The sequence below is a fragment of the Rhipicephalus microplus genome, chromosome 9 (genome assembly GCF_043290135.1).
Source record: "Rhipicephalus microplus isolate Deutch F79 chromosome 9, USDA_Rmic, whole genome shotgun sequence".
Classification (NCBI taxonomy): Eukaryota; Metazoa; Arthropoda; class Arachnida; order Ixodida; family Ixodidae; genus Rhipicephalus; species Rhipicephalus microplus.
This window is the reverse complement of record NC_134708.1, coordinates 55,507,810-55,525,982: the sequence shown is the minus strand read 5'-3', so window position 1 is coordinate 55,525,982 and position 18,173 is coordinate 55,507,810. Positions and strand designations below refer to the sequence as shown.

The 18,173-nt window shown below is 44.9% G+C and overlaps 1 protein-coding gene across 6 annotated transcripts in view; it reads left to right on the top strand.

The window, feature by feature from the left end:
• FoxP (forkhead box transcription factor P) overlaps window positions 1-18,173 on the top strand; it is a 488,938-nt gene that overhangs the window by 365,115 nt on the left and 105,650 nt on the right. Inside the window, exon 1 of one of the 6 annotated variants that reach the window (XM_075873690.1) lies at window positions 12,030-12,164. The exons of the other annotated variants lie outside the window; for them this stretch is intronic. Within the exon in view, the coding sequence (XP_075729805.1) occupies window positions 12,156-12,164 (9 nt within the window). The 5' untranslated portion in view covers window positions 12,030-12,155. Of the gene's footprint in view, window positions 1-12,029; window positions 12,165-18,173 lie in introns of those variants that run through there. 6 annotated transcript variants of the gene reach the window in all.

Here is an 18,173-nt window from a genome sequence, read left to right as displayed (position 1 = left end):
AAAGGGACGGACCTGACGCTTAACTCGGGTGAAGAAAGACGACAGCGATGCGTCTGAGTGAAAGCGGCGTTCATCGTTTCACGGGGGGGAAAAAATGATGGATTGAAGAGTACGAGCCAGTGTGAATTCGACCATAGAATTACTAACAATATTTAGTCCGCTGTAAGGAACTCTGACGCGGCGATCGTTTAGCCACAACGGGTATGGTAGCTGGTGCGCGGATTTGCCTAATAATCCTGCTCGCAGCTTCGAACAAACTTATGGCTTTGCTTATTCTTGTGTTTCGGCTTTCTATCTATATATATTTCGGTGGATCTATCTATACACAAGGACACAGAAGAAAGATAGAGAGAGCAAGCTGGCATCGGCCACCTAGAGGGGCACAACGCCTGCCCACTCTTTTGGGAGGAGGGAAAGAACAGATGAAATGAACAATGTTGAATGAATCAACCAGTCGAAAGGACGAAGGAAAAATTCAGCAAATCCCGCGTACCATGGCAATCGATGTCATGCGAAGCTTGTGGGGGGAAAGGTGAATTTGGTGTAATTGTGTTGTTGTTGTTGTTGTTGTTGTTGTTGTTGTTGTTGTTGCTGTTGTTGTTGCTGTTGTTGTTGTTGCTGCTGCTGCTGCTGCTGCTGCTGCTGTTGTTGTTGTTGTTGTTGTTGTTGTTGTTGTTGTTGTTGTTGTTGTTGTTGTTGTTGTTGTTGTTGTTGTTGTTGTTGTTGTTGAGCGAAACGTTACAAATTGATGCTAAACATATGCACAAATGTGGCAAGCACAGACTTGTGTGTTGAGCACTGGCACACCTTCTATATAACCAGTTCTTTACAGTTTATTTATTTATTTACATATTTACCAATTTTTTATTAAGTTGCATAACAATGCCGTGAGCAAAATGGGTATTACCAACAGTGGGAGGGGTAACTTGAAATATAAGTGCTCGCGCTTGCGAGGATGGTAGCTCTGTATAGTACTACGTAGACCGACTCGAATGAATGGCGCTTGAATAGAACTGACGCCAACGCGACGTGACGCCTGTATCATTGCAGTATGTAAGTCTACAAAATTAGTTGGGAGGCAGCACTGCAACCACAACAGAAGTTTCGCAACCTTTTTTCTCCCCTTTATCCCTTCCCTAGTGCAGGGTAGCAAACCGGATGTGCGTCTGGTTATACTCTCTGCCTTTCCTTGCATCTTTATCTCTCTCTCTCTCGCCAATATTATATTATGCTTGCATATAGAGTCCTTGCCCAAAGGAGTTCCGAGACCTGGCGTGGCTCTGTGGTAGGCGATACTCGATTGACACGCGGAATGCCTCGGTTCGATTCCTGTTGACACCCGTACATTTATTTTTCCCATTCGTCGGGTCGACGCCGCCGGTATCGGTTTTTCTTAACGCTCTCGCATTTAAATTACCAATGTCTGCTCTCACCGTTCCTCGGCGGATGCGAAATGTCAAACACCTGCGACGCATGCCCGCATACCGCGGCCCGTAGTATACACACTAAACCAAATCTGACCCGGGGGGTCTAAATGAGCTTGTCGCCAGACGAACACCCTTTGCTCCCTATTGGGTGTTCAAAAGGTGTGCTGAGAAAGGGTGCAGAGCTCAGCACCCTTAAGAAAAGGGTGCGGAGCAAAAATTTTGAAGGGTGTAATGAGTGCACCCTTTAAAAAAGGTGCTGTGATGTCATAACACCCTTTCAAATGGGTGCTGGAAGGGTGCTCCACATCGACGTACCAGTGGGCCAAATCTAGGATTGATGCTGGAGATGGCTAAAAATGCACATTGCTGTATACTCTGTAGACCATGCTGAGTGACAGCCCACATACGGTTTGTTAGTACTTGAACACATGTACTAAGTCGTCCATTCCACCCTGAACAAGTGCACCATACTATAGTATGTGCCATACGGTTGGAGGGTTTGAAGTCGTACGCAGCGGGATTTCGGCATTCATGTCGTCATCAGACAATCATAATCGTCACTCTCCTGCCCTCCCGTACTAATTTTGATCTTTCCCGGGTTAAAGGGACACTTAAGTCAAATAAAAAAAAGTTACCTGAGAGTGAAAGCTCAATACTTGACAACATCTAAAACGACAACATTATCAACAGCAGTACCGTACTTATGGAAAAATCAAGGTAAATGCATAACAATACATGCGCCGCAATGGTACATTCTCGAAATGATAGCGATGACGTCAAACGAACCGCCTACAATTAATCACTAGTGATCGATGTCGCTGCACTAAATAAAGAACCTTCCGTGCATCAAAAGACGTACTAAAATGCTCCTTGTTCGTTTCTGTTTGATTCATGGAAAAAAGGACCACCGGACGTTACTATGGAAAATGATGCGAGTGGTTCGAAAATTCATTTTTTCATGTCGTTACATGGAACAGGTCGTGTCATCTAGCGGAGCGCAGTTGAACCAAAACACGTCTGCCATATCGGAGCCGATGGCAGCGAATTGATCTAAAGGCCGTTGTTCTTGCTGTGGCTCCCGCTGCTTTCGTTATGTCCACTGATAAAGTTGTTTCTCTCTCTGTGTCTACAAGTGTCAGTGACAGCACACTAAAGCCGGGCAACGTTGTGCACGGTGACGTGAATCAGTCCGCTATTTGAGGCGGGTAGTTTGAAGTGCGCTAACCTGATGCGGGCCACTAAAACGTGATTTTATTTCAAAATAAGCCCTTTCTTGGCAGAAAGGTAACACTACGAGGTTTGTCGACTGCTATTTCAGCAATCAACATCGGCCTAATAGTTGCCTTTAGTGTCCCTAGGAGATGATCAAGGGAGCACCCCGACGTAGGCGGATATAGATAGATAGATAGATAGATAGATAGATAGATAGATAGATAGATAGATAGATAGATAGATAGATAGATAGATAGATAGATAGATAGATAGATAGATAGATAGATAGATAGATAGATAGATAGATAGATAGATAGATAGATAGATAGATAGATAGATAGATAGATAGATAGATAGATAGATAGATAGATAGATAGATAGATAGATAGATAGATAGATAGATAGATAGATAGATAGATAGATAGATAGTCTGACCGTAGACATTGTTTGACTTGGGCCTAAGGAGGACAGCGTTGCCTTCGGAACAATTTTGGGAGCTGAGCTGTCTTACGCTATGATCGTACGCTCTCGTCGGCGCTTGGCACGACGCACACAAGCAAAACCATGACTGCCATGCATATTGAGCGCGCGCTCGCCCCAAGTAGAAGTCATCTGTTTGATGTCCTTGATGATAAGTGCGAAGAACTTTAGAGGCCCGGGCTGCGGTACGCTGCCTTGGCTTTGCGTAACACAGGCTAAACCCCGTATGTAGTTAGGAGCAAAAAAAAAAAAAAAAACGGGAAGCAAGCGTAAATTGGAAAGAAAAAGAAGAAGGGGAAGGAATAAAAACAGGAAGAACAAAAAGCAGAAGAATATGATAACTAGAAAGAGAGAAATAGAAATAATTAGAAAGAAAGAAATCCGCAAATAAACTGACAAACGAGAGTAAGCAAAGACAGGGGGGGGGGGGGCAAAAAAAGAAAACGAGAAGAAATAAAGTAGGCTGTCCGGCTTGGCGCTTCCCTAAGACTTGCCACCTCGAATAAGAAGCTGCCTAAAATTTTTTGTGTTCTGCCTCGCCTTATTAACGCCACATTATTAACAAACAACAAAAGTTCGCTCGAACTTGTTCCGAGTTAATCAAAAAAGGCAACATGGTTAAAAAAAAAAAGAAGAGGCTTAACAGCGACACCTGGGGATGCACGCACAATGCGTTTCGTCGGGACCCAGAGCATGCGCGAAGTGACATATCCAACGTGTTTGTTTAGCGATTCTGTCACGTGCATAATGCAAACACGAGGACACACATCATCTGTTGTGGGACAGCTTGTGCAACGGCTTAACCACCGTAAACCGGCAGTCGTTTTCTCTCTCTTCCCTCTCTCCCGCTTTGCGCGCGAGTGCACTGCACAGCATCTGCGTTTCCTAGAATCGGTTGGCACATTCGAGCGTCGCGTTAACCTTACCTCGTCCTTCGTGACGCTACAGTTAGCACGTCGTGCGCAAGTGTTTAACAGTAGATGTATGATACAGCTAGAAACCTCGCCGCATACACGCAGGAACCCGCTCGAACACCTTTCTTTTGTTCCGCTACTGCCGAAAAGCGTTTCTTGCGCTTATAAAACTGCCGCTATCATATTGTCGTAAAATAAATACGACGTTTAAGCGTCGCCTTGAATGATAGGTTGATATATATATATATATATATATATATATATATATATATATATATATATATATCTTCATCTGTGGTTGGTATACTCTAAATCAGGGGAAGGAAGTTTGGGAAGAAAAGTAGAGAGAAGAAACACGAACACACACACGAACGCTCGCAAACACGCGAAGACACACAAACGAAAAATCATGATAGACTGTATAACCATTGCCGGGAATTACCGCTGTTCGCTGCAGACATGTTGCCGCTTGAGGGGCAGAAAGTGTCGCAGCCCGTCATGAAATTGATAACTCGACGTCTGGAACAAATGGACGGCATCGATATCGATTCGCTTAGTCGTGGATGATAGCGCTTTGCTTCTCTTTTATTTTTATTTCTACTTATTCTTTATTGCTCGCGCGCATCCATTCCTGCTGTTACGAGAAAGCGATATAAGCGCAGATCTGCCTCGCACTGCAATCGAGCGTAAAGATAACGCACCGTAAAACTGGACTCCGTGAAAATTTGACGGCCGCTGTTGGTACCGGCCGGGAAGAAGGGGATCATTTGTTGGAAGCGCACGCGTGTAAACTGACGCGATTTGGGTGTCCCGGAGCACAAAATATGCTCGATGTCGCTTATCTTCCACCAACCGCGAACGCATGCAGATAAACCATAGCTGTGCGACGCACTTGTGAGATTGTATTCAACGGGCACGCAGCGATGAGCATGCGCAGAGCAGAAATAGGGTCACCTTTGTAGTGCGCGCGCTGAACTCCTGCTGTTGCTAAATCAGGGCCGAACTATAGAGTGTAGCAGGACGGTACTGTCCGGGGTGGCGCCATCGGGAGGGGTGAAGTTGCTTGCCCCCCCCCCCTTCAATTTTTTCCTGCCTCCCCTATGCCCCGCACCCTTCCATGGGAAGAGCCCCGCCGCAGTGGTCTAGTGGCTAAGGTACTCGGCTGCTGACGCGCAGGTCGCGGGTTCGAATCTCGGCTGCGGCGGCTGCATTTCCGATGGAGGCGAAAATGTTGTAGGCCCGTGTGCTCAGATTTGGGTGCACGTTAAAGAACCCCAGGTGGTCAAAATTTCCGGAGTCCTCCACTACGGCGTCTCTCATAATCATATGGTGGTTTAGGGACGTTAAACCCCACAAATCAATCAATCCATGGGAAGAAATGTATTCTTTTTTTTTTTCATTTCCCAAGTACCGTTGGCCGATCAGGCTGTTACAGGCGTGGGGTACAAATTTAGCCCAAACGAATCATTGTTGTCATGAAGCATAGCAACGTATAGCTAATACATAATAGGTAGAATTCACAATGTGTTGTCGTATATATATATATATATATATATATATATATATATATATATATATATATATATATATATATATATATATATATATATATATATATATATATATATATATATATAGAGAGAGAGAGAGAGAGAGAGAAGAAAATCTGAATTGTCGTCATGTAAAACGTAAAGCAGCAATGCAGCAATGCACAGGCGAAAACAAATTGTCACAATACTGTTTTCAACAACTTACATTATGCATACATTACACCACCTACTTCACAGTGTTATACATCACGATACTAAATTCTACGACTCACGTGAAATATCTTAGAATACCTACATTCGATCTCACTATTTAAGGCGAAATAAAAGAAACGGGCTAGCATTGATGTAGATTTACTCAGAAAAATATTTCGTAGTGTCGGATTCAATATTTTATCAAGTTTAACAATCCCGTGTAGGCTCCGGTAAAACAGTCCAGTCTTTTATGGTTCACAAGGTATAATTTTTCCGCCCTCATGCTTATCCCCGAGGAATTCCCTTGTTGTGAGTTTGATCCCCTGTCTACCGAAATGATTCTGGCGCCACTCCTGAGTACAGTGCTGTCCAAGGTTCCTGGTACATCCTTCGAGGTTAACTTTTAGAAACTTAACTGTGTACCATCGTTAACTTTAGGATTAGTATGATCGGCATCTAGAGGAATCAGGGAGTCATCTTGGTATATTTTAACGCTCACATTCCTCTGACAGACATGTGCAGGCTTACCGTTCAGCCTTACCGAAAGTTTCGAAGTTGCTGCCCGATGACACATTATGACAGCAATCATCAAGCCCTTGAAGTGGCTATTGCTACACATAACGTAAATAAAATTAGACAGTCGTCTTTTCCGCTCGATTTCGCCAGACGCTATCTCTGACATCTTCAACAGTTACAAGAAATAATTGCGGTATCACTAGTGAACACGCATAAGCGTGACACGACACACTTTATTTTGCACCATTTGGGAGGATTCCTTGTACAACTGAAATCAAAAGAAAAAAAGGAGACTTTTCAATCGGACAGTGAGTGGCCTCCCGTCTGAACATCTTGTATCAAGTATTACTTGTATTGTTATACGGGTGGCTTAATTTATGAACCACTGGTTCATAGCTTTTTTTTTTCCCCGCTCTTTCATTCCCCTTTGCTTGTGCACCCCTTCAGTTGCACGAAGATAGCCGACCAGCAGTTTGATGTTACCAACCGCTCCAATAGTATCGGGTCATAGCAGTCCGCAGTATGAAAAACTTCAGGATTGCTCGTATACATATCTCGAGTTTCGGTACCTATATAATTGTGGGTGTCGAAATATAGCGTGCTTTCGCATTCATGTTTTGTTGTTTGTTTTTCTTGTTTTTAGTATCGTGAACGCCTATAGTGTCAAATATATTGGACTCCATTGTACACTTTTCAGCTAAATACAAAATTATACACTGAGTGCAATGTTTACAGTATTTTGATAAAAAAAACGCTCCATTTTACAGAGCACAATGTCCACTCAACTACAGTGTGGGCGTAACACTTGATTTCTGCACAATGCACCGCATCAATCACACACTTGTTGTGTCTCATAGGCTCCGTCTCGTATTTAATAATATTGCGCTTCATTTTGAGTCAGAAGATGTTCTAACATTAGTGCGACACGTCAGATGTTAGACAGCTTTAGAATAGAGTGTGTTTGAAGCCTTGCATAAGCAGTTCTTTTGAGCTGTCGTGACTGCGCATACGTCATATGCTAACTTTCATGTTTCGCAATGTCGAAAATAGCATGCGCACCCAAGGAATGCGAGACCAGACTCTGTAATTCTCTATAATCCTTCTCATTTTCCAAAAGGGATCAACGATTTCACACTGTACTTTTTTTGTTGTTGTAAGGGCAGCATACTTGAACATCTACATGGTTGGGACGAGTGTGTCAAGAAATGCGCTTCTGACACTCTTATTATCCGGAATGTTTCGTTATCCCTCAGCAAGCTTGTGGCAAGTCGTCCTCTTGTATAAATTGCGCCGACTGTTGCCTCCATGGACATTATACTGATATCATGAAACTGGGCTAGTGGGTATTGCTTGATTTTTTTTTATATTGGATTAAAAAATATACGCAGTAAACAAAACGTACGCAGTGCACTTTTGTGTACCTGCAGCGACTGTTTTTGCACTGGACACGGTACATAAAACGAAAAAAAAAGGTACATACTATACACGGTGTACATGTATGTACAACATTTTAAATTGAACTGTCCGTTCTTCCGCTGGACATGGTACATAAAACAGAACAGACACAGTATAGAGAAGATGCATGCTATACACGGTGTACACTTATGTACAGCACTTTACTTGCAGTTTCCGTTTTTGCGCTGGACACGGGGCATAAAACAGAACAGACAGAGTATAGCAAAGGTACCTGCTATATATTTGCGCATGGTGTGCTTGTATGTACAGCCGTTTTATGTACTTACAGTGTCTGTTCTTGCACTGGACACAGTACGTAAAACAGAACAGACGCAGTATATAAAAAAAGGTACATGCTATATAAATGAGCACGGTGTACTTCTATGTAAAAAACTTGTGTACTTGCAGTGTCTGTTCTTGCGCTGGACACAGTATACATAAAACAGAACAGCCACAGTATAGAAATTATATGCTACATAATTGTGCACGGTGTACTTGTATGTACAGCCGTTTTATCTGCTTGCGCTGGAAACGGTACACAACACAGAAGAGGCGCAGTATAGAAAATGTACATGCTATATCATTGCGCATGGTGTATTAGTGAGTGAAATGTTTTCGCGCACTGTGTGCACGAAAGTAACACAGTAAACTTTTTTTTTCTATATGCTGTACCTCCATTCGCACTGGACACTACACAAAACAGAGCACAGTACACAAAAGGAACGCGATCTCTTTGTTCGGTTCTGTGCTCTCACATGTGCAGTATCTTTGATGCTGCACATCTGATTGCGCAGCACCGAACATCTGTGCACATCTGTGCCACATCTTGCGCTGCAAATACAACACAAAAAAACAGCACAGTGCACGAAAATGTGCACAGTACAGCTACTGCGTTTTTTTTTGTACTTATGCGTTAAGCACCCTTGTTGCACTGTTTACACAAAAAACCCACACAATACACTTTTGTGAACCACCAGTTCTTGTTCTTACACTGGACACAATACATACGACATAACAGACAGTATACTCAAAAAGTTCACTTTTGTGTATTGTGCCCACTTTGTGTACAGTACTATGAGGTAAACAGTAGGTGGACAGTACACTTTCTGTACTGGGAATACAAGCACTTTTTTTCTGCTTATGTGCCGTGAGAGTGAGGGAGTGAAGGAGAGCTCGAGTATGTATGTGAGGGTGAGGGGTATAAGTGAGTGCTAGTTTGTGAGTGTTCTGGTATGTGCAGTGTGGGTGAGGCAGCGCGTGAGTGAGCGAATATGCTAGTGAGCGAGTGAGTGAGTGAGTGAGTGAATGCTATAGGGAGTGATTAGGCTAGTGAGGAAACGCATTGGATGACGAAGTGCACCAGTGAGCGAATGACTTAGTGAGGGAGCGAGAGCACGAGTTACGGCTTGTGAGCGAGTGAGTTTGATATTCTGTGAGTGAAAATACGCGTAAGTGCTAGTGTGCACGTGAGTCGGCCAACGGGCTTAGTGAGTCCATGAGCCATTTTCAGAGATTGAGAGAGTTTGCTAGTGCGTGCTGAGTACATAAGCTAGTGATGGTGTATGATTGGGTGAGAGACTGTGTTGGTTGGTGCTGGGAAGCGAGTGTTATTGGGTCAGTGGTTTGCCATTTGTGCACGAGGAAACGCTACCGAGTGCAAAAGCAGATGGGAGAAGGAGAGCCGGTGAAGCCAGCATTGTAGGGCTGACCTCGATCAAGGTTGCTTTTTCGAGGTATACTGTGGCTCTCGCATTCGATATGACTCAGGTGCATGGGAGCACCCTCGTGCTCCTGGATTTAGGTTTAACTAAGGTATCTCTTCTGGTAAAAAGAAAAATATGTTGTGCTGCCATCCATTGCAGCATGTACGTCTAACAATCATAGCGTGGCTTCGCAGCGTAACGTCCCACAAACACTGCAATCACTACATTTCAAGCCATTGTCATTAAGAACATCCGTAGGTGCATGAAAGCGCGAGTCGAGGTGACCGGCGGGGTCTGTGTGTGCGGTTCTAGCAATTGTTAATATTAGAAGGGGGAGTAGAAATGTGAGCCAGCACTGAGAAACGCTAGTACGCACCAGTGTGGCAGAGTACATACAGCGACAGCATCAATAGGTGGTTTATGACATCTCAACTTATGCAGAGGAAACTACGAATGAAAAAAAAAATGCATATATGCATGCTGTGAGTGACGTTTGTCGCCGACTTTACGGAGTCCGTCCCACCCCGGGCTTTCGCAGTCGTGCGTCGGGCCACCACGAATCCGATGCAGCCTTGGACGGGCCGCCTTGTTTACACAGGCCGAGTCGAAAAAGACACCAGGGTTGGGTGGGGTTGCGAATGGCGCGGCGTTGTTTGTGCGTAGGCGGCGTTGGGCTGAGTGAGATACCAGAACCGAAGCGTGAACATCAACTACAAAATTAAACAAGTTTCCTTCCGCTCCTTTGTTTTGCTACTTCATCTGACTAAAATGAGAGAGAATGTGGTGGTCGAAGTAGGGGTGGAGGAGTGGGGGGCAGGGGGTTGTTGCGAGGCGCGGCTGCACCGGACTAGGACGTAGTCGGAACGGACCTTGTCAGCTGTCCTTTGTTTTCTTTTGCATGTGCGGCTCTGTTTGGTCGTCCTGTTTGTTTCTTCGTCCTTTCTGCGTTTGCAACCACCTCCTCTCGGCATTGTTTGTTCAGCCTTCCTCCGAATCGGCGCAGCGCAACAGCGGCGGCTATTGCTGGAAACATATCGAGGTTGCTAGCTAGCTGCTCGCGCGGGGGTCGCACGGCAGAAAAAAGGGGGGTGAGGAGGCTGTAAGTGCGAGCCCCCCCTCCCCTCCTCGTCAAGAAAAAAATGAGAACCAAGAGAAGTGATAGTGAGGGCCACAAGCAAGGGGAGGGCGGAATACGTAACAGAGAAGAATCACAGAGCGAGAGAGAGGATGAGAGTCTGAAGGCAAGCGTCTTGAAGTTGTACGTGAGAGAAGCGGAGAGCAGCAGTTACTAGCGAGCGCCGGGTGAGAGAGGTTCGGCGCGTGTGCTCCCAACGTTGTTTGCCGGTCCGGCGCGGCCTGGGACCTCGCAACCCGCTATATTTAGCGAGGTTGTTTACTAAACAGCTTGCTGCACCCTTCTCTCCACAAGCGAGGCTGGCGAGTTGCGTGTCTCCCCCCGGGAGTTACTCGCTACAGCGAACAGCCGGTGTATGATCGTCTCCCTCTCCTCGTCGTCATTCATTGCGCCTTCTCTTGTTCCTGGCCTCGCTCTCTTCTTTGTTTTTTGTGCTCCCTCGCCGTCGTTGTTGCCGGCGGCGCAGAGCGATCCGCCCTCTCTCACAGCGCGTCGCGAGCGCGCGTGTGTTCTCTACTTTCGCGCGGACGCTCCCTCCTTCTGTCGTTCCACGCGCGGATCTGTTTGTCTGTGTGTGCACGTAAACAAGTTTCTCTCGGGTGCATGCGCGGCCGCGCTTGCTCTCCCCCTTTGCACGCACACACACACGCGCTCTCAGACAGAGCGAGAGAGAGGCGCGTTTGAACGCCGCCCGCCCTCCCGCCTACTCCTAGCGTTGGTCTGCCCCGCATCGGTTCGTTCCTCGTGCGTGCGTGTGTGCGAGCGCGCTCGCCTCTCTTTCGCTCGCGTCGTCTGCTAGCACGTCGGAGCACTCGCCGTTCGCGTCGTCTGCTAGCGCCGATAGTTCTCGGTTTGCCTGGAACACCCCCCCAAGCTGCGACGTCGTCGCCAATTCAGCGCCTTCGCAGTGCACGGAACTTTTTTTTCTTTCCTTTGCTGACAGACCACCGGTATGATGGACAGGCCTACCGGGCTGATTGACGGCTCGTAAGCCTGATTCGCTCGCCTTGACGTCACTGAAACCTTGGTCGCCTTCGGTGTGTCGTGATTAGGATTCGCTATTCGGCCTCCGAGCCTTCAAGCCCCGGTGCCTCCGACGTGGTCGAAATTCAGTCAGTGCGTGCAACCACCGGCCCCCTCTCTCCTGACCAATCCACGTTACGATTTTGTCACCAGCTGGTACGGAGGCTGCGATTACGGCTGAGTGCATGCATTGACCTGGAGTGATGCTGCCAGAATATTTCTCGCCCGTACTGTGATTGGTGCTGTTGTGTCCGCTTGTGTTGTGCGGGAGAGCCACGAGGAATTCTGAGCACTTCAGGTTCTTTTTTCCCCGTGACGAGAAGAGCTGCACTGAGCAGTGTTCTCATTGTCGTCGCCGTCCCAGTTTACGCTTCCTTCATTTTTTTTCATATCATCGGTGTTCGTGTGCCCTCCTCGTCACTACGAACTGCGGCGTGTGTGGATGCCCGTGACACATTTTTGATGACGAATAAGGATATCACCCGTTTGCCCTGGCAACCCTGGTGATTTTGAGGGCCCCGTTCGAGCCCTCTGTCTATCCCATCAAAATGACTTTGGTGAGTGTACCGAAAGCCTTCCTAACGGTTTGACCTGGTTATTGTTTTTTCGCTTGTACGCTTCGCATGGATCCCTGGATTTGTCACAAGGCTGCGTGAGCATTTTAAGCGCTTGTGTACGAAACTATCGCCTGAGCGGTAGCGGGATGGTCGGGCCAGAACGTCATGTGTCGCCGCGCAACCGCCCGTCTCGCTCGCTGTCGAATTTTCGCTTCACGGGCAGCGATCGCCAAGGACTACAGGTCCTCTTGTCTTCCAAAATTTAATCCGTATTGTTCCTTTAAAAATTATTCATCAGCTTGTTCTTTTAGGGTGCTTCGGGGAGGCTCATTCAGTACAGTGCCGTTCGCGCCAGCGGTTCGCTATTGCGAGAAATAAATAAAACGGGTCTTCGCTAAAACTAAAATTTTGTCCAGAAGTGGCAAAATATTCTTCGTTTGTAATCACAGCTTTGCTGGTCTTTGTTTTTCTGTTGAAGTTTGACAAACTGCTTTATCGCGTTCGTGTGCGGAAGGCTTCTCTTCTTCTGGCGCTCATTAAGCTGTAGCAGGAAATAGATATGCTTCCGGAGGAGGGAGTCATTACTTCAGACGCATGGCTGTACTAGCTCTTCACAGACACAAATTACGGTTGGCAACTTTGCCGTTATTTGTAATGACGCTTCGCTTACAAATAATAATAAAAAAACTAATTGTGAATCGGGTGACATCATTGACGTTCGCCATGAAGCTTACAAATAGAAAAACATAAGCACGAATATTGTAACCCATACATACGACATGTTTGACACTAGCACTCAACGCAAGGCACACATTACTACAGGTGGCCAGGCTAGCCTGTCTGCGATTCATTCATAGATTGACCTATCAAAAGCGTGAATTCGTCAGTTGGGTGGAGAAATGTCGCAGACAGTGGCGAACGCACGCCGTGTGTTTGCTATCGACCTCAATACTTCGCCTAGTATTCGTCGTCCCAACAGCACACGCAAAAGGTGATCAACTAGTTAGGTGATCAAAGGTTCTGCTTGTCGGTATGGATTATGATATATGGTAGGCGGGATGAATGACTCGGAAGAAGTGTCCGAGATCCGAAGAAAGTCTTGTTCGAGTGTGCATTGCTACCCGATTGTGTCATCAACTTTAACAGTTAATCCTTTGTGGGGGGAGGGGGGGGGGGTATTACGGGCTAAACTCACGATATGATCATGACGCACGCCGTATATAGCGATTGGATTCCTGGTTAGTTTCGTGCACTTGCGGTCATGTGTACCCAAATGTTCCCTATACGCGAGTCGCTATCGCATTTCGGTCTCGTGTGAATGCGAACGCCGCAGACGCATTCACACTTGCATTCACACGAGCTTTGCGCATAATGTCTGCTACTTGTTCGTCCACTTGTGGGGTCAGTGGTTTCGGTGCCCAGCTGCTGGCCCGAAAGTCGCGCGTTTGATCCTCGCCGTGGCAGTCGCACTACCAATTAAGGAGGCGAAATGAACGGTGAAGGTCCACGTTCTGTGCAATGTCAGAACGGAAATTCCTGGGGTATCTCGGAAATGTGGGACATGTACGTACGTACGTGCACCACCACCGGCCGGCGACCGGCCAAGAAAAATGCCCGGTAGCGAATCGTGTGACTCATCGCCGGGAGCAGTTAAGGCGCCGGTGAGCATGGGTCTGTGTAGCTTCTTGCATCAATCATGTTCAACGGACCGAGTGCCTTAGAAGTGTGGCAGCTTGGGCTAGTTGGTATGGCATGACGATAGTTATAGTGCTAGAACAAAACGACGACACAGAGACAAGAAGGACACGAAAGACACCGAGTGCGCTTAGTTTCATTGCGACTGAGAACCTACACAAGCGAACTTACTTGTTGCTTCCTAGTTTTCCCGCTCGCACCGCCAGAAAGGCAGGGCACGGCCAACGCCACCTACACGCGCGGGTTGCATTACCGGAAACAAAATGGCGAGCGGCGGCGTGGTTTTCGCCCTGCGTTGACCGGCATTCGGTCGTTAAAACTGCGACTTCGTGGTTTTAGCGCTGGGGATTTTATTGGCCGGGCCGTGTTGGCTGTCACCGCTTGTGGAGCAGATTTTTTTTTTTTATATTGCGTTTTGTTTGTCCACGTGTTCATGTAGGCGCTGGCAACGACCGGCGGACTCTTTGTAGGCTTCGGAGGTCACGACAGCATTTTTATTTGAGTTAGTAGTAGGGGGGGAAAATAGGTCGCTTGGCAGTTTGTATCTGTATTCGGCTGCACGTTAGACACAATTTAGTATGGTTTCCTAATTGCATCAATGTTGCCGCTATGCGTGCGAGCCGTCTATAATTCGTACTCTTCCGCTAGCCGAAATAATATGTGTGGAATAAGATGCATCGAAATGTATCGACTATTTTGAGATTTTTTTTTTTTCGACTTACCGCGAACGTGTCTTACCAAGTGCACATTGCCACTTCGTGGGCGGTTAATCCAGCAATTCGTCCCCTAAAATTGTTATATTACCCTACATTGAATCACATCTTCTGTGTTCCATCTGTGAAGCAGACAAGTATTTTCTCTTTGTTGTCGAAATGGTTTATGGGTAATATTGGTGTCCTTAATGGCACTGGATACTCTGTTCCCACGAAACAAATGTAAGATCAAAAAACAAATCTAAATTTTCAAACAGCACGCCTGAAAATCACAAGTCATTTGATTGATTGATATCTGGGGCTTAACGTCCGAAAACAACGATGTTAATATGAGAGACGCCTCAAGTCCTTTGCTTATAATAAGTGTCTGCTAAAAATTTCTAAGGATGTTGAATTGAATGCATATTAAGAACTTTTCAAATTATTAGCAAAGTCGTTTCATCCGTCTACGCTGTAAATCAGACTTCCCAATATTGTATCCTGAAAATTGTCTCTGCCATTACAAAAATACCAGAACGAATGAATTTTAACATTAGGAGCAAATGTAAACAGCTATTCGGTTTTGGGGGCTCTGTTATCCACCCTGGTATCATGTACTATGAAGAAGCTTTTCGAATGGACCAGACGTACTTGGTGGAAAATGGACACAACTTAGCGGTTGCCTTAGTTTTATCTCCCAGCAGTTAGGGCCCGTGGACCGGTCTTCGTTAGGGTGTATGAGCCAGTGCGACGCTATCGCAGTTTTATCATGAACCCTGACGAAGACCGGTCCACCAGCGTTGGGAAATAAAATTAAGAAAACCGCTAAGCTCTCTCTCTCTCTCTCTCTCTCTCTCTCTCTCTATATATATATATATATATATATATATACACATACATACATACACACGACTTCAAGTAAATATCCGACAGGTCCGTGTAATTTTCTATATGTATATATACACACACTCCAAGTCATGATGCTTTTACACTATGACAGCGACCAACCACAAAGAATCTAGAAAATGTTATATATATCAAGGTCAAATACTAGCTGCCGGAGCAAGCTGATGTAAAAGAAATTAAGGGAATAATAATAATAATGGGCTCGCTGGCGCGCAAACAGTAATATCTCACCTCAAAACCGGCCACTTATTCACTGTCGCTGATTTCTTCAACCACTTCATTTTTCGCCAGTTCTCACACAGAGCGCAAGAAGCTTGGCGAATTGCAAAGACTGAATTTTACAAGTGGTGGACCACACAGCGTGTGATAAAAAAGAAATAGACGTAACACCAAATTTATAGGAAGAGAGTGGATTGGATTACTGACCAAGTCAGGGCAGCCGGTATTCCACTCATATTACAGGACAAGAAATGTGAATTGTTGCTGATCTAGAGAAGTACAAATAACTGACAGTAAGTCAAAGAGGCTGAACACCACGAGGCAGGAAGTGAGGCAGAGGAAGACACTGCGTTTGTCCAAAGATACAATATATATATATATATATATATATATATATATATATATATATATATATATATATATATATATATATATATATATATATATATATTTAACCTTACGGTCGGGGACCGATCTTTTCCTCCGCGGTGGATGGTCCGCGGCCGAAACTTCGGAAGAAATGTCTTTTTTTTTTTTTTTAAATTTTGTGTGGGTATCGGCGCTTGTAATCATCTCCGGTTCCAAAGTAGCCAGAAATATCATTATAAAGCACCAAAATTTTTAAATTTCATCTCTGGAAGAACGCAGTGTCATCCTCTGCCTAACTTCCTGCCTCGTGGTGTTCAGCCTCTCTGACTTACTATCGGTTATTTGTGCTTCTCGAGATCAGCAACAATTCACATTTCTTGTCCTGTAATATGAGTGGAATACCGGCTGCCCTGACTTGGTCAGTAATCCAATCCACTCTCTTCCTATAAATTTGGTGTTACGTCTATTTCTTTTCTATCACACGCTGTGTGGTCCACCACTTGTAAAATTCAGTCTTTGCAATTCGCCAAGCTTCTTGCGCTCTGTGTGAGAACTGGCGAAAAATGAAGTGGTTGAAGAAATCAGCGACAGTGAATAAGTGGCCGGTTTTGAGGTGAGATGCCAGCCCATTATTATTATTTCCTTAATTTCTTTTACACCAGCTTGCTCCGCCTGCTAGTATTTGATCTTGACATATATAACATTTTCCGGATTCTGTGGGGTCGGTCACTGTCATAGTGTAAAAGCATCATGGCATGGAGTGTATATATATATATATATATATATATATGTATGTATATATATATATATATATATATATATATATATATATATATATATATATATATATATATATATATATATATATCAAGTACGTAGAACGAAGGCCGGTCCCGCGGCTGAAATGTCAGCCTTTCCCGGAACGATTTTTCCTACGGGCTTGACGCATTGTTTTGAACTTCTATACGTCCGGGTCCTGCGGCGTTATTTCTTCGTTTACTATATATATATATATATATATATATATATATATATATATATATATATATATATATATATATATATATATATATATATTAGGCGAGTGTATTCTGTGGATCCAGGGATAAGTAAAGATTGGCTCGAGCGGACGAACGTATGAATACCTTTATTGATTCTTACGTTTCGGCCGGGGTCCGGCCTTCGTCAGGGCTTTCCCTGACGAAGGCCAGATCCCGGCCGATTCGTAGGAAATAATAACGTAGAATTCAGTACCTTTTCTCTAAATGTACTGAATCTATTCTGATAAAACTTGTTCGAACTTTTTTTTATTTTCAGCTCAGATATAACCGAGGTGGTATCTATATACAGCCGTGTTATTTGAGATACACGTAGCTACGTGTATCTCGGATAACACGGCTGAATATTATTACATTTTTTTTGTGTTTGCACAGAAAAGGTGTGCACATTGTACAAGTGAACCCACCTTAGTTTTTGGGAGTAGGCCGTAGGAAGTATGGACTACGTAGACATCAAAAAATGTTATCACGTGATACCCAATGGTATTCTTCGTGAGCATGGGAAATTTTACGTGAATACTTGCAGGCGCTTCTGAAATATTACATTAAAACTGGCATATACCTCTTACCCAATCATATCTCCTCGCAGGCGCTTGTAAAACATTACATTAAAACTGACATATACCTCTTACCCCATCATACCCCCTAGCAGGCGCTTTTAAAATAGTACATTAAAACTGGCATGTACCTCTTACCCTATCATACCGCCTTGCAGGCGCTTGTAAAATATTACATTAAAACTGGCATGTACCTCTTACCCCATCATACCCCCAGCAGGCGCTTTTAAAATGTTACATTAAAACTGGCATGTACTTCTTACCCCATCATACCCCGTGGCAGGCGCTTTTAAAATAGTACATTAAAACTTGCATGTACCTCTTACCCTATCATACCTCCTTGCAGGCGCTTTTAAAATATTACATTAAAACTGACATATATATCTTACCCTATAATATCCCCGCAGTTAGTTATTATCTTGGATTTCACGCCACAGAACCACAACATGATTACGAGAAACGCCCTAGAGGAGGGCTCCGTAAATTTCTACCACCTAGTTTTCTTTAGGGTGC